General features: G+C 33.2%; 3 protein-coding genes across 3 annotated transcripts; 1 reads left to right on the top strand and 2 right to left on the bottom strand.

The window, feature by feature from the left end:
- Window positions 1–1,033: 1,033 nt before the first annotated feature.
- LOC111778218 (uncharacterized) lies at window positions 1,034–9,410 on the top strand. The gene is made up of 23 exons (XM_023657912.2): window positions 1,034–1,276; window positions 1,361–1,578; window positions 1,674–1,779; window positions 2,836–2,937; window positions 3,020–3,079; window positions 3,167–3,245; window positions 3,323–3,470; window positions 4,083–4,206; window positions 4,293–4,473; window positions 5,141–5,169; window positions 5,248–5,396; window positions 5,472–5,574; window positions 5,659–5,754; window positions 6,663–6,718; window positions 6,825–7,011; window positions 7,112–7,171; window positions 7,258–7,425; window positions 8,196–8,269; window positions 8,338–8,431; window positions 8,506–8,642; window positions 8,874–8,954; window positions 9,039–9,144; window positions 9,248–9,410. Exons 1-23 carry the CDS (start codon window positions 1,115–1,117, stop codon window positions 9,317–9,319), a joined length of 2,592 nt encoding a protein of 863 aa, XP_023513680.2. The 5' UTR covers window positions 1,034–1,114; the 3' UTR covers window positions 9,320–9,410.
- A 1,493-nt stretch (window positions 9,411–10,903) lies between these two features.
- On the bottom strand, window positions 10,904–13,490 carry LOC111778219 (LOB domain-containing protein 18). The gene is made up of 2 exons (XM_023657913.2): window positions 13,029–13,490; window positions 10,904–11,711 (listed from the first exon to the last, which is right to left on the bottom strand). The coding sequence occupies exons 1-2, from the start codon at window positions 13,383–13,385 to the stop codon at window positions 11,316–11,318; spliced, it is 753 nt and encodes a 250-aa protein (XP_023513681.2). The 5' UTR covers window positions 13,386–13,490; the 3' UTR covers window positions 10,904–11,315.
- Window positions 13,491–22,565: 9,075 nt separating this feature from the next.
- Window positions 22,566–25,807, bottom strand: LOC111778226 (DUF1499 family protein). Its single transcript, XM_023657924.2, has 8 exons — window positions 25,555–25,807; window positions 25,427–25,483; window positions 24,505–24,630; window positions 23,497–23,575; window positions 23,295–23,387; window positions 23,097–23,210; window positions 22,927–22,981; window positions 22,566–22,854 (listed from the first exon to the last, which is right to left on the bottom strand). Exons 1-7 carry the CDS (start codon window positions 25,704–25,706, stop codon window positions 22,928–22,930), a joined length of 675 nt encoding a protein of 224 aa, XP_023513692.2. The 5' UTR covers window positions 25,707–25,807; the 3' UTR covers window positions 22,566–22,854; window position 22,927.
- Between the last annotated feature and the right edge of the window lie 875 nt (window positions 25,808–26,682).

Genomic DNA, 26,682 nt, shown 5'->3' with positions numbered 1-26,682 from the left:
CCCTATACGGCTGATAATGACATCACAATTAGGAGACCGCGACACATGCTTAGCGTAGTTTCGTAATTTGAATTTTAGATGGTAGGTTAGTATAGGTTAGTTGCATTTTCATTTAGTAGGATATAGGTTAGTATAAAGCATGACCTTATGTTATTTCTTGTTATTCCAATATGCATTATTTTATTTAAAGGCCTTCGAAGAGATATATAAGAGCAAGATCACGCTTTTATTATAAAGTTTTCAATAAAGCATTAAACGTCATGATATGTATACAATAACGACTTTAGGTTAAGTAGAAAGTGTAGTATATGTGACCAATATCTCGATCTAAAAAAAAAAATCAATAATTGTTTACCTTCCGTATTAATAAGGGTATAGCCAATTTAAATGCTAATAATATCACTTTCCTTTACAAAAACATGTGGTACTTGGTCTAAGTATTTATTTCTCCATAATTATAAAAGTTAATCGAGGCAACCTTCAATAGGTTTTTTTTTTTTTTTTTTTTTTTTACCTATAATTGGTAAATTTGAGAAAAATAAATCATAAAAAAAAAGTGAATTTTAAAATAACTCTAGACCTTCTCTATAGCCGTAGTCGTAGTCGTAGTAGTAGCCGTAGTAGTAGCCGTAGTAGTAGCTGTAGCCATAGCAATAGTCGTAGCAGTAGCCATAACAGTAGCCCGAGGATATTAATGAAGGTGTTTTTAATTTTTTTCTTTTTTTTTAAAAAAAGTTGAAGAGTATTAATGAAATTTTAAAATATTTAGAAAAGAGTATTTTTAAATATTTTTGAAAATTAAGAAAAGTATTTTTTAAATAAAAAGTTAAAGGGTATTTAATTAATGATAAATGTATTTTTTAAGTGTTTTTTTTTTTTTTTTTTTTTTTTTTTAAAGACTCTTTTGAAAGATTATTATCAAGAACTTGAAAGTTTCCAAATTAAAATTTTTTTATTATTATTTTTTTTTTCTCAAAAATCTTCTCAACTCACTATAAATATTGCAATACATGAATAAGAACCCATCAAGGAACTCAGCTTCTAACATCCCCTTTTAAGTTCTTTGATCCTTAACTTTCCATTTCTTCCTTCAGAAAAGATTGGTTCGAAGACGATGAAGGTGGCGGTGGTCGGAACAGGGATCAACGGTCTGGTTTCGGCTTATGTTCTATCAAAATCTGGAGTAGAAGTTGTGTTGTTTGAGAAGGAAGATTGTAAGATTGTAAGCTTGGATAATGGCTTTGATTTGGAGCTCAGCTCCATGGTCTTCAATCCAGTAATCTCTCATCCTCTCTTTATTTTTGAGCATTTTGTGAGCTTTTTGGACTTGAATCTCTCATGCATGCTCTTCATTGTGTAGGTCACATATCCAAACATTATGGAGTTTTTAGAGAGCTTTGGAGTTGAAATGGAAGCTTCAAATATGTCATTGTCGGTGAGTTTAGACAATGGAGGAGGCTATGAATGGGGTACTCAAAATGGTATTCGAAGCCTATTTGCACAAAAGAAGAATACTCTCAATCCATATTTCTGGCGGATGATTCGAGAAATAACCAAATTTAAGGATGAAGTTAAGGAGTATGTACTACCAATATGGTTATTGGCTCCTTATACATACACCAAACTTGTCTTAAACTAACTACGATGCTAAATTTTGGTTGTTTGGTGTATAGATATCTTGAAGTTATGGAAAACAATCGTGGAATTCATCTAGATCAAACGTTGGGACAATTTCTCGAGTCGAGGGAGCATTCCGAATTGTTTCATACGGCTTATCTCGTGAGACTTTTTCTTCTTATCAACTTTATGAATACAAAGTTTTTGTAGATATTGTCATCTCTTTGCTTTTTCTTTTGTGTTTCCCCTCAAGGTTTTTAAAACGCGTCCGCTAGGAAGAGGTTTCTATATCCTTACAAAAAATGTTTCGTTCTTTTCCTCAACTGATATGGGATCTGAGGCCCAGCGTCCTTGCAGGCACTCGTTTCCTTCTCCAATCAATGTGGGACACTACTTCCTCTCAAGGTTTTTAACACGCGTCTGCTAGGGAGAAGTTTTCACACCCTTGTAAATAATGTTATGTTCTTTTCCCCAACCGATGTGGGATCTCACAATTCACCCCCTTTGAAGGCTAGCGTCCTCATAGTCACTCGTTCCTTCTCCAATCGATGTAGGACACCCCAATCCACCCTTTTTTGGGGCCGCGTGCTCTTCTCCAATCGATGTGGGAAGCCCCAATCCACTCCCCTTTGGAGCCTAGTGTCCTTGCTGGCACATCATACGATGTCTGGCTCTGATATTATTTGTAAGAGTCCAAGCCCACCGATAGCAGATATTGTCTGTTAGGGAGAGGTTTCTACACCCTTATAAATAATGTTTAATGTTTGGTTCTTCTCTACAGCCGATGTGGGATCTCACAATCCACCCCCCCTTCGCACCTAGCTTCCTTGCTAGCACTCGTTCCCTTCTCCAATCGTTGTGGAACACCCCAATCTACCTCCTTCAGGGCCTAGTGTTCTTGCTGACACACTGTCTCGAGTCCACTCCCTTCGGGGCTCAGCCAACTCGCTAGCACATCGCCCAGTGTTTGGCTCTAATATAATTTGTAACAGCCCAAGCCCACCGCTAATAGATATTGTCCTCTTTTAAGTTTCACTCTCGAGCTTCCCCTCAAAATTTGCTTGTAAAAGGTTTCCACACTCTTATAAAGATTTCGTTCTCCTATCCAACCAACTTAGGATCTCACAAATTTTCTGTAACAACCCATTTTTCTAAAATCTAAGACCAATGGAATGCATTACTAAACACATGTTCATAATGTTCATAATGTTTCTTCAGGCTCCAATGTGCAGTTCAATTTGGTGTCACCCCATAGAAAAAGTTCTCAACTTTTCAGCTATCTCAGTTCTTTCATTTCTTCAAAATCATCATCTGCTTCAGGTGATTTTCACACCACTTTTTTCTTTCCCTTTTTAATCTTTAGGGCTTATCAATAGCCTTTTTGGCCTTGTTTTCTTTGTAGCTATTTGGACATCCACAATGGCTTACCATTAAACGGAGTTCAGATTCATATCTAAACAAGGTGATCCTTGATTATAAGTGCTTTTTATTAATTTTCTTTTGTGTTTTCCACCCTTTTTCACCTTCAAATTGGTGTTCAAAACATCAGATTCAAAAGGCTCTTGAGATTCAAGGATGTCAAATAAGAACTTCCTCTAAAATTCATTCAATCTCATCAACCATGAAAGGTGAGCAATTGAAAAGATGAAGGATTCTTGAGCTGTTTTAGTTAAAGATTTTGAACATTTGATATAACGTTGAACAGGGTGCATTATAAGCTACGAGGCCGATTCTCAAGAAATATTTGATCAATGCGTGCTAGCAATTCCTGCCGCTGATACTCTAGAACTATTAGGGAATCAAGCAACCCCAGAAGAAGTAAGAGTACTTGGAGCCTTTCAATACGTTTATAGGTAAGAGATGAATATCAAGCTCAAATGCTGCTCTCATATCACTTGTTGTACCTATGCCACGACCTTTAAATGTTATGATACTAATTGTTGTACCTAAATGCTACCATCAAAATGTTATCGTACTCAATTGTTGTAGCGGAATGCCACAACTAAAAATGCTTCGATACCCAATTGTTGTAGCGGAATGTCACAACAAAAAATGTTTTGATACCCAATTGTTGTAGCGGAAGAAGAAGTAAGATGGATCTCACTCACACATCCACAAACAGAAATTAAACAAAGATTTACGTGGTTCGGACTCCTGCATCCATGAGTGGTAGCCAATCACTCTAACCAAAATGTTTACAATGTGTATCTCTCACACTACAAAGTTTCCGTTACAAAATTCCTCCTAATTGGGTATCAAAGCATTTTTTGTTGTGGCATTCTACTATAACAATTGAGTATCAGAACATTTTAGTTGTGGCATTTGGGTACAACAATTGGTATAGAGTGTTTGAAGGTTGTGGCATTAAGGTACAACAAGTGGTATCAGATCATTGGAAGGTTGTGGCATTATCGCACAACAACTTCAAAATGCATATAACTGTTATATTTTTGGTGTATTGGCAGTGATATCTTCCTTCATCGTGACAAAAATTTGATGCCCCAAAATCAAGCTGCATGGAGTTCATGGAACTTTCTTCAAAATACAGATAATAAAGCTTGTTTGACATATTGGCTCAATGTACTTCAGGTTGATATTTTATACGGTTTAGTGATGCATGAATCTAATATCATATATGTATTAATTTTATGTGCCTAACTTTGGAATGAATATAGAATCTTGGGCAAACGAGTCCTCCCTTCTTTGTAACTATTAATCCAGAAGAAGAGCCAAAACATGTCTTGTTTAAGTCCTCAATTGGTCGCCTAATTCCATCGGTTGCTGCATCAAAAGCTTTAAATGAGCTTGATAGCATTCAAGGGAAGAGAAAATTTTGGTTTTGTGGAGCATATCTAGGTGAGATTTCTTGCTTCCAACTTCACTTTAAGTAAAAAAATTTATCTCGGTTAGCTAAAAGGGAAGAGAGACGGGGACAAGGATTATTGTGAGATCCCACACCATTGGAGAGGAGAACGAAACATTCTTTATAAAGAGTGTAGAAGCCTCTCTCTGGTAGAAGCGTTTTAAAAACCTTCCGAGGAAGTTCGGATGGGAAACCCCAAAGAGAACAATATCTACTAACAGTGGGCTTGAGCTGTTACAAATGGTATTAGAGCCAGACACTAGACGATGTGCTAGCGAGGAGGCTACACCACGAAGGGGGTAGACACGAGGCGGTGTGCTAGCAAAGGACACTAGCCATGAAAGGAGTGGATTGGGGGGGTCCCACATCGATTGGAGAAGGGAACGAGTATCACCGAGAATGCTGTTCCCTGAAAGAGGTGGATTGTGACATTTGGGGGAGGAGAACAAAGCATTGTTGTGAAAACCTTTCCCTAGTAAACATGTTTTGAAAACCTTGAGGAGAAGCACGAAAGGGAAAGCCTAAAGAGGACAATATCTACTAGCGGTGGGCTTGAGCCATTACAATTATATTCTCTGTTTCCATCGCCACCCAAATTCCCGATCCGCCTCATTCGATGCTATGCTGATAATGCTGCTTTTTCTTTTCTTTTTTTTTCAGGTTATGGCTGCCATGAAGATGGGTTTAAGGTAATGAATATGGGCCTTTTTGGATTTGGATAACTCATTTGAAACTTAAATGAAGTTCTTCAACACAAACATTTGCAGGCTAGCAGCCTGATAGCACAACATATGGTTGGTAAAAGTTATACTCTTTTGAGCAATCCAAACCATATGGTGCCTTCTTTGCTACAAACTGGAGCTCGTCGTCTAGTCACTACATTTCTTGCTCGTTATATATCTATCGGATCATTAACGTAAGTTATATACATTCTAATTATGTCCCATAAAAATAAATCAACAACTAATTTTGGTTATTATATATCATATAGTATAATGGAGGAAGGTGGTAGAATATTTACCATTAAAGGAATTGATGATAAATCCCTTCCCAAGGTTGTTTTGAGAGTTCATAACCCCCAATTTTACTGGAAGGTATGAATTGTTTTGATATTAATTATGATTAGAGGAATGTTTATTTAGTTTCAAATTCTTCAAAGATTTTGTTTTGGCTTACAGATTATGACACGAGCTGATGTAGGCTTGGCTGATTCATATATCGATGGAGATTTTTCTTTTGTCGATAAAAATGAAGGTCTTCTTAATCTTGTTTTGGTGAGCTTATATTTTTTAATAATTACCGAGAAACGATTTGCATGGGATAAAGTAATCATGAAAGTCTGACCAATTTATCTCGTACTATTTGTGTATAATTCATGAACCCTTTTATTATAGGAATCATATTTTTAGTATATCTAAAGAGTTTTATGTTTGTTTATTTCTCTTGTTTAAACAAGTATGAGTATAGAATAGTGTTATGGTGGAAAGAGTTGAAAAGAAATTGTTAATATTACTACATGTGAGGTCCCACGTCGGTTGGAGAGGAGAACGAAAACATTCTTTATAAGAGTATGAAAATCTTTGATTAGTGAGCGCGTTTTAAAACGTTAAGGGAAAGCCCAAAGATGACAATATCTGCTAATGGTTTGCTTGGGCGGTTACAAATGGTACTAGAGCTAGATATTGGGCGGTGTGCTAGCGAGGACGTTGGGCCTCAAAAGGGGGTGAATTTTGAGGTCTCACATAGGTTGGAGAGGGGAACGAAGTATTCCTTATAGAGGTGGGGAAACCCCTCCCTAGTGGACGCATTTGAAAACCTTGAGTGGATTTTGAGGTCCCACGTTAGTTGGAGAGGAGAACGAACCATTCCTTACAAGAGTGTGAATACCTCTCCCTAATGGCACGTTTTAAAACCTTGAGTGGATTTTGAGATCTCACGTCGGTTAGGGAGGGGAACAAAGCATTCCTTATAAGATTGTGGAAATCTCTCCCTAGTAGACGCATTTTAAAACCTTGAGTGGATTTTGAGGTCCCACATCGGTTGGAGAGGGGAACAAAACATTCATTATAAGGATGTGGAACCCTCTCCCTAGTGTACGCATTTTAGGGAAGTATCTGCTAGCGTTAGGCTTGAACTGTTACAATATACTCATAATACTCTTTCGTATTAATGTCTATTACAGATATTCATAATCAATAGAGATGCAAACTCATCGGTTACAACTATAAAGAAGAAAAGGTATACATATTTGTATCGATCCTTGAAGCGTTTCGTTAAACTATTAAGAACCCGTTCGATATGACTTCAAAGTGTTTTAAATCAAAAACATTTGTTTACATTTTAGGGGATGGTGGACGCCTCCATTACTCACAGCTAGTATTGCATATGCAAAGTACTTCTTCCAACATTCTTTAAGACAAAACACTATTACACAAGCTCGTAGGAACATCTCTCGACATTATGATCTAAGCAATGAACTCTTTTCTCTCTTCTTGGATCACACAATGACATACTCATGCGCTATCTTTAAGGTTTCTATACGACAGACAGACACTATCATCCTTAAACATTTAATAATGTGTTCATATGCTAATTTTTGTGTCGTGTTTTTCTAAACATTTTTTTTAATAGAGGGAGGATGAAGATTTAAGTGTTGCTCAACTTAGAAAAATTTCAATTCTTATAGAGAAGGTAATTATTTAGCTTCAAATATTAAATTCAATTATTACCATATTTTAGAATTTTTTTCTTCATTAATTAATTTTGATAATTGGTAGGCAAGAATTAATAAGAATCATCACATCCTAGAAATTGGGTGTGGTTGGGGAAGCCTTGCTATTGAAGCTGTGAAACAAACTGGATGTCGTTACACTGGCATTACTTTGTCTGAAGAACAATTCAAATATGCTGAGAAGAAAGTCAAATATCTGGATCTGGGTCTTCAGGTAAAAATATGCAGTAATTTGAGTTTTACCTCTATCGAAAATGGTTCGATAATGGCTCCAGAGTAAAAAATTGTTAAAAAATATTGATCGTAACTCAGTTTTCTCACTTGATGCTTCAAATGCCCTGAATATGGTTTTTGCATTCAGGTTTGGATGGTAAGGTCTCGTGTAATAGCTACAAGTTATTTTAGGTTCTCATTTTAGTCTTAGTAGAACCTCGAGTGAATATAGCTATTAGACCAAAACGAGAAAAAAAAAAACTTTTCTAAATGGGTATGTTAGGTTATGGACGCTGATGCTTATTTGTAGCTCAGTCAATGGTTATACATGGTAAAATGATGTACAGTAAATATAGTAATATTATGTATAATAAATAATTATATACAATAAAAAGTTATATCGGTTCAACTATACAAATATATATTTATATAAAGTAGATGACTATATTTGGTAAAATTATATACCGCAAATTGAACTGTATATATATTCTCTGCTTTGAAATTTTATTTTCTGCTTTCTCGGTATATATATATATATATATTGGAAGTCTAATTAATATAAACTTTTAGTCAATATTTCTGTTAGCATTTTCTTTCTGCATTCTCTGTATTCTAAACATACATACTTAAATCATTTTAGCCAATATTCTTCCTTGCATTTTCTCTTTTCTATCCTTTGTGTTCATCTAGATCGAGTGTGTTGTTGTGCGATCCTAGCATAACACTCATTCCGTTCATTAACCATTCATTTCGGTCAAACTTTTCTTTCAGGATCAGATCAAGTTTCTTTTTTGCGACTATCGGGAATTGCCAAATAATATCAAATACGATAGCATTATATCATGGTGAGTGAGTGAAAGGAAGTCATTTAGCTATGTTTATGAACTTGTTTGATTCTTTTTTATATATTCAGCGGGATGATAGAATCTGTTGGTCATGAGTTTATGGAAGATTTCTTTGGTTCATGTGAATCAGTATTAGCAGAGAATGGTCTTCTCGTTCTACAGGTTAGAAAATTTATAAATGCACGAATTTTGGTGAGCATTTACATTGATTTCATGTAACTTTTGGTTCGTGTTAGTTTATATCAATACCGGATGAGCGTTACGAGGAGCATCGACTGAGTTCCGACTTTATGAAGGAATATATATTTCCAGGAGGATGTCTACCATCAATAAGTAGGCTAACGACAGCCATGGCTAAAGCATCCAGGCTTTGGTAAGCAAATATTAGCCTAAGTTCACTGCTAGGAGATATTGTAGTCTCGTGATTTTAAAATGCGTCTACTATGGAGAAGGTCTAGTTCTACTCTGACCAATGTGTATGGTATTGTCCACTTTGAGCATAAACTCTCGTGGCTTTGCTTTTGATTTCTCCAAAAGACGGACTCATACTAATGGAGATAGTATTTGTTACTTATAAATCCGTGATTAATCCCTTAATTTGCAGCGTGGAACATGTGGAAAACATTGGTATTCATTACTATCAAACATTGAGGTGTTGGAAGAAGAATTTCATAGAGAATAAGAGGTATGAAGCCAAGTTAATCAGTGTGGGTTGGTTCATATTGAAGTTCAATCCCTTTTAAGGCATTGTAAATTTTGTTTGTTTCAGCAAGATTCTTGAACTGGGTTTTGATGAACGTTTCATACGAACTTGGGAATACTATTTTGATTATTGTGCTGCGGGCTTTAAATCTCGGTGTATGAGAGATTATCAGGTACGGAAGAATCTTAAGCATTTATACTTTTTAATTCTTTTTTATTGTTTCGACATATTTCGATCATGAGCTTCATCCAATAATTATACGTCGACATATGCAGATCGTGTTTTCAAGACCTGGTAATGTTACAACTTTCACCAATCCATATCAAGGAGTACCTTCAGCAAATTGAGTTTGGTTTTACTTTTTTACTTTGGCTACTGTTATTGGAAATAATTTGGTTGGATTTGGCGCACAAAAAAAAAAAAAAGGTGAATAAATTGCATCTAATTACATAACATCGACAATCTCGATAACATACCCCTAAACTTAATTATGGGTAAGTGCACGCTCATGCAGCTAAAACAAGTAAAAAAGAAAGGAACGAGAATAATATCTTAAGTGTAGACATCTATATATTATATAACTCGAGAAGTAATCCACGATCATACGAATATACAATATGCATGATGGTCCACATAAAATTATAGTTAAGTAATATAATACACATAATACTTTCATATATAACACGACGAAATTCTTTAGGAGAAGTACATACATGTTTTAGGCATTTCAATCCTATTCACAACACATTTTACATCATGGTGTCTTGTAAATCATATACATGATCATAACAGTCATGAACAGTAAGTATATATAGAAGCACATGCATCAAATAATCGTACGTCATCATTAAAAATTAATAACACATACATAAAAGTCATAACATGTCTTAGTTAATTTCATCCAATCTAGCTCGTAAGCATTCCAACAGTAAGTTCACTTATAGCTGAAGTTCAACTTAGTGCTCGTAAGCTCTCTTTGGTTGACGTTCCTAACTGCAGCCTTACCTAATTACTCGACTCGTAATCTAGCCTTAAATAGTGAAATATGCTACTAAATTGCCTAAAAGATGAGTTAGACTGACATACTTAATATGGTCTAGAACATGCTGAAATGGCTGAACTAGCTGGAAAAACCTTGAATCGGCCCAAAAATGGCTGAACAAAGGCTGAAAACTCGAATCGAGCTAAACCGAAGGTGAATTGGAGTCAAGCCGACCACAAGCCAAGGTGAGCTGAACACTCAGTCCACCGAAGCTGTTGAGCTACTAAGGAAGCCATGGCTAGAGGCGAGTCAGATGCTCACTGACTACTTAAGAGGTGAGTTAGTCCTAAGTCACAAGCTCACAAGTCTCTACATTTGAGCTAGTGTCGTCATGGACTTAGGCCTATGTTTCACAAGGACTGAGGCATGGACGAGGGTTGCTCGTTAGGCGAGTCATCGCATAGGTTGGGTTGGGTCGGGTCGTGCATACACCAAGGCTGAATGCACGTGTGGGCTTAGGCTTCTTGCTTCATTGGAGACATGTATGGGTTGGATGATTCATTCCGAACCCGACCTATGGTAAACTAGGGGAGGCAGCAACACTAGGGTTCTATGACAAAGAAGGAATCAAAGGACGGTGTTGCACGCCGCCAACCGTTGGAGGGCGGAGCACGGTGGCCGGAGTAAGGGAGAGAGAGGTGGCTGATTGAGACATTTAAAACCAAATGCCTTCTTCTTTCCTAAACCCTAATTGACTTAATCAAACCCTAAAAAATCAAGTCCCTTCGATCCCAAATTTCTCCAAATACTTTTTCCAAATACTTCAGCTTCCTTCGTCGAGGACAGGTCCAGTTGAGCTCCTACTAATTAGAATTAGAACAATTCACAATAAAATTATCAACAAAAACCATTTCAAACTAGAATATAAAATAAAATTCAACAAACAAGAGACATAAATTATCCCGAGTAATCTCGGAACTTAACAATGTATCTCAAGCATTATAGGCAATCAATGCCAAGAAATAGAGTAACATAGACCAGTCTTGAGTAATGTTTTATAAAACATTTATTTAATTGAACCATTCTTGAGATCATTATTTTTGAGACTCACCAACTAACCTAACTGTGGTCGACAAAAACAGCAACAGTTTTGACATGTAAATTGAAAAACTAATATAGCTACATGTCTAAACTACTGTGTTTTTTTTTTTTTTTTTCTTGCCCTTCAACTCCAATCAAAAAAAAAAAAATTTAATTTTTTTTTTTTTTTTAGAAAAACTTAAAACTCAGGAACCCTTCAATTTTTGACAAAAGAGAAATCAAAGAGGCAAGAAATTCAAAGAAAATGAAGGGTTTTGATTTTATTTAGAGACGGACGGCGGCGATGAGGAGCCGGAGCTTGGTGGAGCGCCGTGTCGATGCAGGAGTTCACGGGCCAAGGCTTGAAGATCGCCTTCTCCGGCCACAGTGGACAAGCCGCTGCTACCGCCGCCGCCTCCTCCACCCCCGGTAAACTGGCGAGGGTCGAGGCGCTGCTGTGGCAAGACCCAGGCAGGCTGAGCCATTGGGTCAAAGAGGGACGACAGGTCGTAAGTGGCTGGCAGGGAGGGGGGGGATGGCAGGTCTGAGATGGAAAGCGGCGGTAGCCCTTGGAAACTTGGTGGTGGAGGTGGAGGTGGCGGGTTTGGTGGCGACGGCAGTTCCAGTGATGCTAGTTGGGCTTGGAGGTACGACAGCTCGGCTTGCAAACTCACCACCTGCAAAGTTTTTAATTTACATATTAACATTATAAACATTTAAATTTTATTATATTTACTATTATTTTCACATAAATTATTATGAAACTACAAAAATAGATCAAAGTTTAAAAAAAATACAAGGACTAAAATAAATTTAAATATAAACTAATTTAACTACACGACAAAAATAAATAAATTTTAAAATACATAACTAACATATAAATCTTAATCATAATGTTTTTAAATTTCATAATTCAAGTAAAGAAATACATGTCACTCCTTTAGTATTATGATAAACAATAAAATTAAAAAATTCAACTAATTAATATATTAATATATATTAGGTTTAAATTAAGCATAAATAGAGTTTTAAGATGAAATAAATTATTGAGAGTAGATTACACTCAACTAAAAATAAGAATAAAAAGAAATAATAAATAATAAATAATAAAACAACAAAATTAAAGTGGAAATTGAACTAGTTTTAGCTTTTTCTATTTTACTAGAATTCTTTTCAAATATATAAAAATACCCTTAGGGCTTGTTTAACGCCAAGGTTCTTTTTTATTTTTAGAAACAAATATTAGTAAAATTAGGTATTTTTTATTGTGGTTTAAGCTAAAATAATTTTAAAAAATGGAAATTATAAAGTATTAAAATTAATTTTATTTCATCTCAAACAAACATTTACCAACCATACTGTTAATAGTACAAAGATACTTACGTAGTAGGTATTGCTATATATGCAGTATACATACATAGATTTAAAAAAAAAAATAGAAAAATAAAATAAAAATATTAAATAATCAAAACTATATAAAAACTATTTTTGGTTTTTAATTTTTAGAAAAGGTTGTTAAAAAAAGAAAAAAAAAAGAATAAAAAGGAAAATATTTTGTTTTACTTAAAAAAGTTTCCAAAAAATCATTTAATTGATTATAAAATTCAAATTTTGACCAAAACTTATAAGAATTAAAATTGTAGAGAATATTATTTTTAAAAAATTATGATTTGGTTTAGAAGATACACTGACAGGAAGCTGAATATTGGGGGAAACGTAGGAAATGAGTGTTGTTTGTAATGAAAAGCTTAAGTTTAAGGCAATAGCCCGACCACTTCCTTAATAACTGCAAATAATAAATAAATAGGCAGAAAATGTTTATTTGAAAAAAGAAAAAGAAAAAAAAAGGAATTTAATTATGGTATATTACCGTGGTAACCGCCGGGGAAATGATTTGGTAATAGTATAATAATAAATTAAAGTGGGAGGGTAGTAGAATTAAGTAGCTTTATCCTTTACCGATTGAAGGGTAGAGTAGGGTAGTATTTACTTACCTGTTGTTGAAGGGCAAAGATGTGAGAGACACAGCCATAGACAGGGTCTCGGAGGCGAGCCTGGGCCTCGTAGCAAATTGTGACCACGGCGTCGGGGCGCTTATGGAGAGGGATATGGAGGAGGAGCTTCGACACATTGCTGGCTCCGAACACCTTGTGGACAGCAGCGAAATGGGCGGCGCCTTGTTCCGAATCGAAATATGGGGCGAATATGCACCCTGGAACGCACTTTCTTCGAAGAAACTTGCAGGCCCCACATGGCCCTCCCCCGCCGCCACTCCCACTCCCACTCCCCAGACCTACTCCTCCTCCTCCGCCGCCACTTCCGCCGCCGCTAGTACTAGGGTTGGCACTCATTTTTAAGGAGGAGATGGAGTGAAAAGGAGCAGAGAGAAGAAGAAGAAGAGGGCTTTTTAGGGTTTGGTGGTAAATTGTGGTGTTTGCACAAGAAATGTTTTAAATTAACTGGAGGACTTATAAAGAGCTAAAAACAGCAATTTTTTTTTTTTTTTTTTAAATAAATAAATAAGAAAGTCTTTAAAGCCACGCGAGAGAGCAAAGCCTTAACTCCTACATTTAGCTGCTTGCGTGAAGCAAACATGCGATAAGCCCTATTACTAAATATTACTCTCTTTTTTTTCTTTTTTTTTTAAATTCTTTTTCTAGCTTGAAATCCCTCGTGAGTTTTTGGGCCTATAAAAATTAATTTATTATTATTTTTATTTAAATAAAAATCTGAATTTGGTAGGTTTGTCGACGTGTCTAACAGACTGTCTATTTTTTGCCACACTGCGTGTTTTAAGCTGCGTGGAGGGCAAAAGACGTCAACTTTATTTTCTTTTTTCTTTTTTATTTTTATTTTTCTTCATATGGGGTGAATTGAATATGACTCACCTTTTTTATTTTCATTTACTATAAACAGCCAAAAAGGGAAAAGAAAATAACATTTTTTGTTTTTTTTTATTATTTTTCTTATTTTTTAATATTTTTATTATTTTTTAATATTTTAAGAGGAGGGGGCCAATGAAGAAGGTCAAAATAGGAGAAGTTCGGCGTTCAAAGTGGGGTCCATAAGACAGGCTGTACCAATTTCCGGACGCCACGTCTGAGTCGGTGACTACCATGTAACGGCCGGGTTATTTGATTACCTCACATTCAGAGTAAGGGCCCCACGCGCCGTTTAAACGATATATATGCATAATGTAACGTCTCTCTTCTTTTTAATTATTTATTTTATTTATTTTCTTTTACTTTTTATTACAATAATCAGTAAAAATATATAATTTAAGTCTTACCTTATCTATAATGTGGTTGACCTGAGTTCAACAACAAAATTCGCTTAAAAACTATAATTTATTTTTCTTAATTTTATATATTTTTCTATTTAATTAATAATTATTATTATTAGACTTAAAAGCAAGGTTGGCAACTATATGACATATTGATTGCGACTATTTGACCTAATCATTTTCTTTCTATTTAAATATAAAAAAAAAAAATATATAAAAAGCTTAGCCTTTATACACATGCTCCCCTAATTCTCTAACACTCCTCTAATCAATTTTAGGGATATGGTAAAAAAAAGGTGTCAAATATAAATATAAAAGACATATACAAGTAAATTAATTATATTTAATTTTTAAAATATATAATTTTATAAAATCATTTATTTGAAAATAATTATTAATGAATGAAAATTAAATTAAGAATTAGTTTAATAATTTAACTCAATAAAAATAAATTAACTAGGAATTATATATATGGTGAAAAATAAAAAAAAAATAATTAATTTCATCATTATCTCTGGAAAGGAAAAAGGAAAAAGAAATATGTAAACAGTTCGTAACGGCGCATCACCGCGCTGTCCGGCTTTTGTCCAATCCGTGCGGTGTGAAGAGGAAGCAGTGACAGACATGTTGTATTCGATCCCATCAGATCATTTCCACGTGTCACAATCTCATGCCTTCAATTCCATTCTCTGATTTCATTTCGCTTACGTCATCGCACTCCTTTTATTTACGCCACGTCGCAACATGTGAAAAATCTCCATTTCTCTAATTTATCAAATATTAACAAAAATCTTCATATTTTATTTTTAAAATTAACCCCTAATTTTTAAATTTTTAAATTTTCAGAAATTAATTTTAAAATTATAGTTTACCTTTAATTTAAATTTTATTATATTTAATCACCGTCTCAATTTTCTAATATATTTACAGTAAATTGAAAATTTACATTAAAGTATTATTAAATTATTATTTTATTAACATATTTAGACGTATGAATGTCATAAATAATACGTCATTTGGAATAATTTTTTGGGACTCACGAGAAAATTGCACCCGAGCATTTTCTGGTGGAGGTTTTGAAACAAATTTCTAAATATGCAACAAGTCCATGACGAATATGTGTAATGAAAGCGTGAAGGCTCAGAAAGTTTGAATTTTTGCGACGGTTACTCAATAAAGTTGGTTTCCTTTTACTGTTCTTGAAGCTATCCCAATAGTTATGCGCATCATTTAATATCGATATCAGTACCCGAACAACTTGCTATTATTGAAGTTAGACCAGCTAAAGTAGCTTTACGCCATAATTTAAGCTCATTATAAGGAAAAAACGCCTAACGTTCAAAATTTTAATTTTTTAAAATTTATCCAATAAAAACTCAATTTAAATAGAGAATAAATATAAATTAGTTTTGATTTAGGTATTATACATGAATTTAAAAAAATTGTAATCCTTTATAAGTTTATGAGCCTATTATGTGTATTTTGTTATAATGTCATAATTTGTTAATATTAATTTTAATATTTTAAACTTTTAAAAAGATTAAATAATATTATATATTTCAAATCTGATGTTCAAAGTGGTAAATTTTTAATCTTTATCCTATAATGAACCGAACTCAACCTAATTATAAAATATTTGAGTCGAGTTCGTTAGGTTGTTCATGTCGATTATTCATTATTTTTATTAACATTTATTTATTTTTAAACATTGAATTAAAATTTGCAAAAATTTATTTAAACTCAACTCAACCCAAATCAATTAGGTTAGATGATCAGTACAATAGCCCAAGCCCATCAGATAATCTTCTTTGTGATTTTACTGTTGGGCTTCCACTCAAAATTTTTAAAATGTTTCGTTCATCTTTCCAACCGACGTGGGACTGTGGAATCTCACAATCCACCCCCTTTGAAGCCCAACACTCACTAGCACTCGCTACTCTCTCTAATCCATGTGGGATTATCGAGTATTTATCTAATGCTTTAGCCAACTATCCACTGCAAGTGGATATTGTTGTTTTTGGGCTTTCCTTTTATACTTCCCCTCAAGGCTTTAAAACGTGTCTATTAGGAGAAGGTTTTCACACCCTTATAAACGGTGTTTTGTTCTCCTCTCCAACCAATGTGGGACATCACAGTTATCTATTAACGTATAGGATTAAAACGTTATAATCTAAAATTCAAAGATTGAATCGATATAGACTAAAAATGTTTTTCAACAAAACATTTGAGATATAATAAATAAAATTCGCCCCCACGAGTTCCCAAACCGTGTGACCAAAACCTAGAATTCATAAAGTATGGTCCCTAAAATGCATGTAAAAATAAAAATACTTTGGGTTATGATTACTTCCCCAAATTTAAGGGCTTAAGAAATGTGTATTAAATTAAACCATGTCGCCTAAGCAAACGGCAAATTCAGCTCCCAATATAGTTAATAAAAGTCAAATAAAAACTTCCAAAAATAAATTAAAAAAAAAAAAAAGACAATAATTTTTTTAAAATTAATTTGAGTTTAATTAAATGGGAAAGGGGTCAATGAAATATATTTATTTAGACCCTAAACTAATAAATAATTAAATCTAACCCCTACATTTTTCATTTAGTACTTCAATAGTCCCTTTTGGTCAAAACTTTTTGCAAATATATTTATTGTGCATGTTTGCATAAAGGTCCCTTGGATTTTTTTATTTATTATTATTTGCTTTTTTTAATGCCAATTTGCTAATTAGTCCATTCCATGCATTAAAATGTGTGTTTTTGTGTAAATGGAAATATAAAAATGAAAAAAAAAATCAAATTTCTTACTTTTTTAGCACAAATATATTTAATTTATTATTTTTCTTTGAATTATTAATTTTTTTAGATAATTAATTTAATTAGTAATTAAGCTTAGCGGAATTTATTAGGAACACCAATTGATAAAATGTAGCCGTTACATTCATATTTTTTAAAAATTTGGGAAGTGACGTGATTTACCAACTCCTTCAACGAGTTTGACAGATTAATTAATTGTGCATGAACTGAATTTGCAATTTGTCGTAAAGAAAAACTTACCAAATATAATCTAAAACTCGTCACCTCCTCCGTCACATTTTTTAAACAAAACGTTACAAATTTGAAATGAAAAGGTTTGAGAGATCTCATCTCGGTTGGAAAGAGAACGGAACATTCTTTATAACGGTATAAAAACTTCTCTCTAATAGACGTGTATGGAGAAATCAAAGAGGACAGTGTCGGAATGAGTACTAGTTTCGCTGCGTAACTTAGAATGACGTGTTTTTATACATACGGATATGTAATGGTCCAAAGCGAACAATATCTAGTAGGCTCCAAGGTTTGATCTAATTTTTTTTTATAAAAACTAACGAGACCAATTTTAAATTTTATCGAACATTTTGATAAAAAATATCGAAACCAAAATGATTAACTTGGTTCAAAGGAGGGAAATTAAGGTTGCACCAATGTTGCATGGTGCAAAAGTGAAGGGTCTATGGTCGGGAGAAATTATTCGAGGAGGTTGACACAATCAAACTGATAGTTTTGGCGGTTGACAATTTTTATTTCTCGTAATTATTATAAGACCAACAGAATTTAAGGTCTACACGCAACGATTTTAAAGAAACAACTGTATTGTATCAATCTCGTTGAGTGGTACAGGTCAAGTAATGACATATTATAATAAGTGCTACGGTCAGAAATCAATGACAGATTGAGTACATGCTAATTAGCTATCTATGTGTCGATGAAGTAAATTTTTGTCTATAGTTAATTGTATGAGCTAAGTCGTTTACTAGATAATAACCTAATCGAGCTGCTAATTTTCAATATGTTAGTGCTACTTAACCCATACGATCTAAATATTTAATCTGCTATTAATTTTTTAATCGTAAGCCTATTTATCAATTTTTATCAAACTATAAAATATTGTTCTTTTGATTTTCAACCCCAACGAAGAACTCGATGATAAAAAAAATAATAAATTTGTGTCGAGCACTAAATTGTGTTGATTTAAATGATGACGAAATTGAAATTGAGTAGTTCTATGATTGTTTTGGGTACCTGTTTGAGGTGACGCAGGCTATCTATTTGTGAAGCTTAGAGTTAGGACATATATATTAGAGACCCTATAGGGTATCTATTTGTGATCCATGAGTACCAAACCAACGTTGCTTTTGTGTCAGATATATGCAACTTTCACAATGTTAATCAACACCATATAACCTACGTACCGTACAACTTTGAATTATCTAATAGAGATTATTTTTAAGGTTGATATTGATTGGGAGTATCGAAAAATCTTTAGCTCTTATTGATGCGTGAGCTAACTTACCTAGATATGCACGAACTCAATTTACAAAATGTATGAGACTACTTCCAAAATAGACTGATGCTCAACCCCACTCGCTTCGATCCTTAAGTCATCTAGGATTTTGTGAGCATACCTTCGAGAGGTGTCCTCCCATCCTATTGAATTAGCGTTTTCGGGAGAGTGGATTTTCAAGAAGGGTTGAGCTTAGGCTAGTTCAACGCTCCTCAGCCATGGATTGGGCTTTGTTCTACGATGGGTTTGATAGACTCGACCCTATTCAACTTGACTTTGCTCGGCCTAAGCCTAAGTCTAGTATATCGGTACTTGACGTTTCTCTAAATTGTCTAAGATGGGCTTCACCATCATGTTATTATTAGTTATATTTAAGGCTCAATACACATAACATGCATGACATCCATAGTTAAAATCATGGCATATATGGGCCATAATTTTCATGACATGAATTCCGTACGAGATAGCGAGATACTCTGCTAGATCATGGGTTAAGCGAGTTGGACCATGTGTAAATGGGCTGGGCCGTGGCTGTTGGGCTTCGTGGGCTAACCCTTAGGCAGGCTTGGTCCAAGCCTACAATTGCTTTCAGTTATGAGGCCCAATATCGAGTGGTTGGGCCTGGTGGTTCTCTCTCCTTTTTTCCTATAGAAGATGTGTACGATGATTCTTTGACTCGATCAAAAAAGTCAAATTGATAGTAATTTAATGATTTTTACAAAAAATTAAATAATATTTTTAATTAAAAATATATTTTACGTATTTAAAATTCATTCAAAATATTATAAAATATTTAACTTATTTGAATCAATGTTAAACTTCCTCGAAAATGCTACCAAAATCATGGTGATAGTGAAAGAGTCGAAGATAACTTGAACAATATACTTTCAATGCAATTTACTTTTATAAATAATAATTTTTTAAAGTTGAATTTTACCAAGTCAATATCGTCATGAACAACAAAACACCGACTAAATCATTTCAATAATTTAAAATTGTTGTTTTGGTTTTTCATGGTAATTTCTTCGTATTAATATTTCTAGACTAAATAGATAATTAGTCTATAATGTTTTTTTAGATTTAAAAAATGGAGTCTTATAAACTAATTAATAATTTGTTAATACGAATATAATTAGTTAAAATTGTTTATCTGTAAAGGCATAATTGTGATTGAATAAGAAGATTTTTAAAAAAATGTTAAAATTTTAAGGAATAATTATAATAATAAATATATAATTTTTTATTTTTTATTTTATTAGTGTCGTATACATGGTAGGATAAATAGAAGTTCACATGTATACTTGTACATCAAAACACAACCTAACTCAAATTTGAACACGAAAACTTTATAGTTTTTCTGCAGAATCTATTCGTCTCACTTGTAATTGCACCAAATTGCAATGTTTCGGTCATCGATTGATCTCCAAATCTACATTCATAGCGTGAGTTGCATACAGAGAGACCCGCACGTACGATTTTTAAGGGATTCAACCGAAAGACCGGCCAGTGCCCGCCCACCCGATCGATCCAAAGCTGCATTCAATTGATCTCCAAAACAGCAATGTTTTGGTCATTAGGTTCTCTCCAAAGCCGCGTAACGTTGTGGGAAATTTTATTTCTTGCGTGTGAAGGTTTTATTTGACATTGAAAATGAAGTATTAAAATATGTTTATAAATATATCTGCCTTTGAAAATTGAAACCCAACAGCCATAATCAAAGATCCAATTGTATGTTGTATTCAAGAGAGGCATGAAGAAACTTCCCATATTCTTTTTTATGCTTCTTTCAATCATTATTACACTAAGTTTCTTCCTCTTCTTCTATGAGAGTTCGAAGCATCGAAACTCCGTCCTTCAACTGTACGAAATCATTCGGGTAGTGAAATCAAGTCGTGGGTCGGCGTTTCTTGCATTTAACGCCATCATGTTCATCCTCTTTGGCGAGAAGTTTAAGCAGTCACCGAGTGAAGAAAAGGAGATAGGAGAACAGGTAGAGAGCTATAAAGATCATGATAGACGTGACGATGAACTGATCACTCATCATATTTATGTTTATGATAGTTGCGATGAAGACGGTAATGAAAGGTTTCAAGATGATTTAGAGAAGAAAGCTCAAGAGTTTATTGAGATGATGTACTCTTTTTGGAGGGAAGAATTGGTTTGTGACAGATTTCTCGAGGTTCATTGATCATTAATGTTAAGATTTGATATTGTGTTCTTGTTTGTTTTTCTCACCAACACAAATGAAAAAAATAAAAATAAAAAAGTTGTTAGTTCTCGACATTGATTATTAATTCTAATATTTATATCATGTAATTAAAACATGAATTTGATTATTATGGTTACATTATAATCTTATTTTTCAATTCGAGCGTAACTCAAGTTATTATTGATTTTTTTTTTTTAAAATGTCACTTCCTCTCATTAATTTTAATACAATATTAAATATTAGAAAATTTCATACACAATAAGATAAGCATAGATTCATAATTTTTTTTTTTTTTTTTTTTTTTTTTGGTTGGGATATAGTTTAATATTAATTTGTTCAATAGAAAGATATGACTAAAATATTTTATATTACAACAATTTTTTTTTAGGAGAGACAACCTTATGAATATTTTTTAAATTTATGGACATGTTGAGAGAGACAAATTCAGCGACTTGACTCCCTAAATTTTGAGTAGAACTGATTAGATATTGCAACGTCATCGTGACATAGAATAATTGATGTCTCTCTAAAGTTTTCTTTTGAGATAAAAGATTTAGAATCGCTACCAATTATCTTAGGGTGGATTGGTACCCCTTTAAAATAAAATCTACCAAACTAAATTTAAGACTCAGACTTATAGAAAAAAAAAGTGTTAACGTCACTTTCATTTATTTTTAATTTATCCCATAATATTATTATTATTATTATTATTATTATTATTATTATTATTATTATTATTATTATTATTATTATTATTGATCTAGTTAAAAATATTTGTGTTTTATTTTTAATAATTATGAGTGGTCTCCAGGCAATTATAAAAATCTTGGAATTTATTTAAAATTTAAAGAAAAGCTCCTCTTTCAATAATTTAGAAAATCTTTTTTTTTCTTTTTTCTTTTTTTTTTTTTTTTAATTTCAAGCAAACTTTTCCATTTAAAATCTTGATTTTTAGAGGATTTTTATTATTATAAATCAAACTTTAAAAACGGAGGGTTTTTATTTAGAAACTTCATTTTTTGAAAGGAGGCAATTTTGAAAAGTTGGAGGGTCCTTACTTAAAAGAAATATATATAATTTTGGGCATTTGTTCTATTTCAAAATTTATTTTCAAAATTCAATTTTTAAAATTTTTTAAAGGTTCTTATTTCAAAAATCCAATTTTTGAATATTTTATTTCAAAAACTCACTTTGAATAAATTGAAAAAAAAATCCAATTTTTAAAAGAGGCAATTTATTTTATTTCAAACTTTATTGCCAAAATTCAATTTGAATAAATTGGAGGGTTACAAACAAACTTTAATTTTTGTCTTTTTAAAAAAACTAAAAAGAGAAAGGTTTGATTGGTGTGAAAATTCTGATTTCTTAAAAAGAAAGAAAACAAAATCATCCAAATTAAAGAAAAAAATAAAAAAAGATAATAATAATACCACAAATAAGGGGACCATCCACTGAGTTATACTCGAATTCATCATCATTATTAATTTTCTCAAATATAAAACTAAAAACTGGTAAACATGATATACATAAATTCTATCTAGAAATCTTATCCACCGAGTCAAGCTCAAATTCATCATCAAGATCTAAGTATTAAACTAAAAATGGTAGACAATGTATACACAAAATTTATCTAGATATCTTATTCACTGAGTTGTGCTTGAATTCATCATCGAGATTACTTTTCTCAACCATAAAACGATAGACAAGATACTCATAAATTCTATCTAAATATTTTGTTTATTGAGTTATACTCGAATTCATCATGGAGATTAATTTTCTCATGTATATCCATAGATTCTATCTAGATATCTTTTATCTCCTCGATTCTCAAAATACATAGTCTAGCTAAATTCCTCCAAGAGGGAGATCAAAGGGTGCACATATGTAATACGAGCTTGTGGGAGCCAATTTTTTGGGCCCATTATATAAACAAATTGAGATGGAGGAGGGATTGCATAAAGAACACCACCCTCCATTTAACATTTCCTCAAGAAATATAAAATTTTCCTGAAACATGAATTGCAATATGAAATGAATGGAAAGTTTGTAAGAATTATGTAAAGGAGTTATTCCCTTCACCTTAAAAACTGTCTATTGTAGCCCATCCTTTCTTCTCCAATTCCAATCTCAAAGCCTGAAATTATTACGCATACCCATAAATCAGTGGATTAGCAAACGCTTGTTTTAGATCCCAGAGTTACAAAAACAAACAAAAGATGGAACATTTTTGTTGCCGGGGATTCACTCACCTTGATCCTCTTTCTGTTGATATCGAAATCGAAGTTCCCGATTCGGGATGCTGATCGGTATTCTACTATCGACTTCTTGCCTGGTGGAAACCAAAACTCGACGTCGTCCACAAACTAATTTGTTCAAAGAAGTTGGTCATTTTCAGTAAGTGCCAAAAGGTTGTCTATACTTCAGATGAGTTTAAAACTTAAACATACCCCTATTATGGGAGTTTCGTATTCCACTAATAAATAGTCATCTTTCTGCTCTACGATCTTCGGCGTAAACTTATCGGGTTTCGTTGATTTTATCTGCAATGAAACAGAGGATTTCATATACTGTTACTAATCGATTTGCATTTTCGTAACAGAAAAATAAGCCGAAATATTAAAGATGGAAGGAGAGATTCTTGGTTTTTACCACTTGGATCAGTTCCTGCATTGCCACTTCTCTGCTAACAGGGTTTTTCTTGCCTCTTCCTTCTTCTGGATTGTAGCACCTACCAAAATTAAAAAGTTAAAACGAATTTGATAATCACAACACGAGATGATCCTCGATTATACAACAAGATTGCATCTCATCAATCTAGAACTATTAAGATATCAACAGAATCTAGTCCATAAATTCCCGATCACATAGTTCAATGTTCGTCATTAGGCTTCGCCTGAGATTGTATCTAACAACAGTATCAGAAGCACAGTACCTTTCAAACATATCAGAATATAATAATAAAAACGTGCATCATCATACCACTATTGATCACATCCAATTTTTCTTATTATTCATAAAAAGGCATGAGTTTTGGGTTCCAAAAAGAAGCGAATTCTAATTCCTTGCATGTGAAAACTGAAAGTGGCGCCGTCCTATAGAATATGGACTACAAAGGTCTAATATGTTGTGCTTAATTTTGGCTTTGCTTTAGTATGGTTTGGCCAATATATCCATCATATGACAATAGACTGCCTGGTCCTATCAAGATCCATTTTTAAATTATCACATTTTAAATGCATCACTTTAAGAAAAAGTTTGATGCAGACATATGGAGTCCATTATCTAAAATAGAGTCAAACTTGTACTACACTATCAACCACCAAGTAGTTTATTCACTTTTTGGTGGAAGTAAGAAAACGTGTTCTACGGAAGAGAAAATTCGTTAACTTACGGCGCAAATTTTGATTTTGTAGTTGAAATTGATTTTTTCAGTTTACATTACATGATTAAAATGAAACAAACAATGAGAAAATTGACACTGTAGCTGGTCTCAAACAGCATAACATATGATTACATGTGATGAACAGTGTTAATGTATTTTACCCAATCAATAAAAATGATAACAACAAAAGGGTCAATATCTCTTAATTGGAAGAAGTGTTTTCAAAACTTGAATGAAACTTAAAGAACAGTATTTAAGTGGGAAGATGGAGTTACCATGGTGGAGCATAATGGGTGAGATCGCTGACATTTTCTGCAGTAGAGATGCAGTTTCTAGTTGCTGGACACAGGGCCAAACTTGGTTGGCCTTTCTGCACACCAAGATATTCAGGCTTTTTCCCACTGCATCAAACACAGATTACATTGCTCAAACAAAACTCTTATCCCTGGTTAAAACTAGAGCCAAATTCCCAAAATCTACTTCCCCTTTTTTTTCAAATACTTAACTTCCACCTATGTTCTTCTTAATTTAGTTACCTACTTTTCAAAAACGTTTGCCAAATTTTGAAATTTAAAAGTAGTTTTTGAAATTTAGCATAGAATTCAATTGTTTTTTGTGGAAGAAATGAGCTGAGGAAACAATCTTAGTTATAAAAACAAAATCATGATCGAAGAGGGTCTTAGGTTTTGGTTTAGAAGATAACTTTAGTCTTCCTACTTTTATGTTTGTGTGAAACTAGAACATATACTCTCAAAATTTATAGTTTGGTCTCAATAATTTAGTGTATTAGACTCAAAAGTCTGGTATTGAAGATTGACACAACAGTGATGTGGGCTCGACGGGTACTGTAGTGACCAGTGTAAGTAAAATTAGCAAATTGAAAGTTTCAAGAGTATGAAATGGACAGTAAACGCGTATAATTTGAACAAATCTTCTAATGTTGCAAAGAGAAGGGCGATTAATTGAAAAAGAAACATGAATGAACAAATTGATAAATTAACACCACAATGTTAGATAATATGAGGTTTCAAAGCCACAAACAAAGTTAGCACAAATCATTAAGCTTCAATTACAGGAGCAACAGAAACAAATTTCAGCAATTCGTCCGATTAAAAAGATGGCCGCTCGAATTATGATTACTCAAAAGGGAAAAGGATAATGTTGAAATGAGCAGCAATCGGAAACAGCGAGACATACCTCAAGTTAAAAATCGCTCCAATGATAGCTAACTCACTGCTCCGCAAAACTATTTCCCTACAAGACGAAAACAATTAACATTTAGAGACTCCAGTTCACATCAAAACACAGAGCATGAGAGAGAGTACCTTCGATTGATGTTTTCAGCCGATTTGTCGCGGTTTTCCGGCTTGTGACAGAGGAGGATACGGGGGAAGGTGGGAGTGGAAACGGAGCGTGAACGAACATTTCTGTAACGATTGCAGAAACAATAAGGGCTGGAAGACGCCATTGAAGCCATTGTGAAAAGCTTGAGAGGGAAAAACTGGTTTCTCACCGTCCACCTGCTCGAAATCTGTGGGCATTCACTGTGGGATTGAATTGAATTATGGTATGAAGGGGCATTTAATATTTATAGCCCACATAATTTTTGACGCGCAGACGAACCGTCTTTCTCTTTTGACCTTGGAAAAATACAAAAACAGAGCAAAAGCGTTCCACGCCATAGAATTTAGAATGGACGCGTGTTTAAAATGCCGAGGGGATAAAAAAAAATATAGTAAATTACAATTTAGTCCTTGGAATTCTCCTATTTATTTTAACTCTAAATTTTACATCTAAATCTATTTGGTAACCTCTTTACTTTTTGTTTTTTGTTTCTTATTTTTTAAATTTTAATTATAAATAATATTTTTCCTCTCTAATTTTGATTTATGTCCAGTTTTAAGCCTTGTTTAGAATTTTTAATTTTTTTTTTTGTTTTTAATTGAAATTCAATGAATATAAAAATAAACAAAATTCCCAAAACTAATTTAATGATTATCATACATAACATATCGAGTATGCTTTGAATCATACTTAAAGATTGCCATCGTACTCAGAAGGATTATTGTATTCTTCTTGAAATATAAGATTCTTTTTTAAATTCATGAACTTATCACTTTCTTGAAGAAAATTTCAAAGCTTCAAGAGTTTTTGGATTATCTCCATGATTGCAAATGGATCACAAATGTTTTAAGTCTAGTATAAGTACACCAAGTATCAAATCTGAAACAAACTAATGCAACAAAATCCGATGTAAAGCAAAGATTTAAATACGAATAATGAAAGAGATAGTTTTAAGCTTATTTTTGCCTACACTTTTTCATGAACAAAGTTCAATACCATTTCAATCTTTAATCCAAATTCAGCTAACTAAGCATAATTCAATACTTCAAATGTTTTCAGGACAAAAAAACAAAATTAATGCAAACCTCTAAAGAAAAATGAAAAGAATA

The sequence above is a fragment of the Cucurbita pepo genome, chromosome 17 (genome assembly GCF_057944985.1).
Source record: "Cucurbita pepo subsp. pepo isolate OVF chromosome 17, ASM5794498v1, whole genome shotgun sequence".
Lineage (NCBI taxonomy): Eukaryota > Viridiplantae > Streptophyta > Magnoliopsida > Cucurbitales > Cucurbitaceae > Cucurbita > Cucurbita pepo.
Note: the sequence above shows the minus strand (reverse complement) of the source record. Positions and strands in the feature narration are given on the sequence as shown.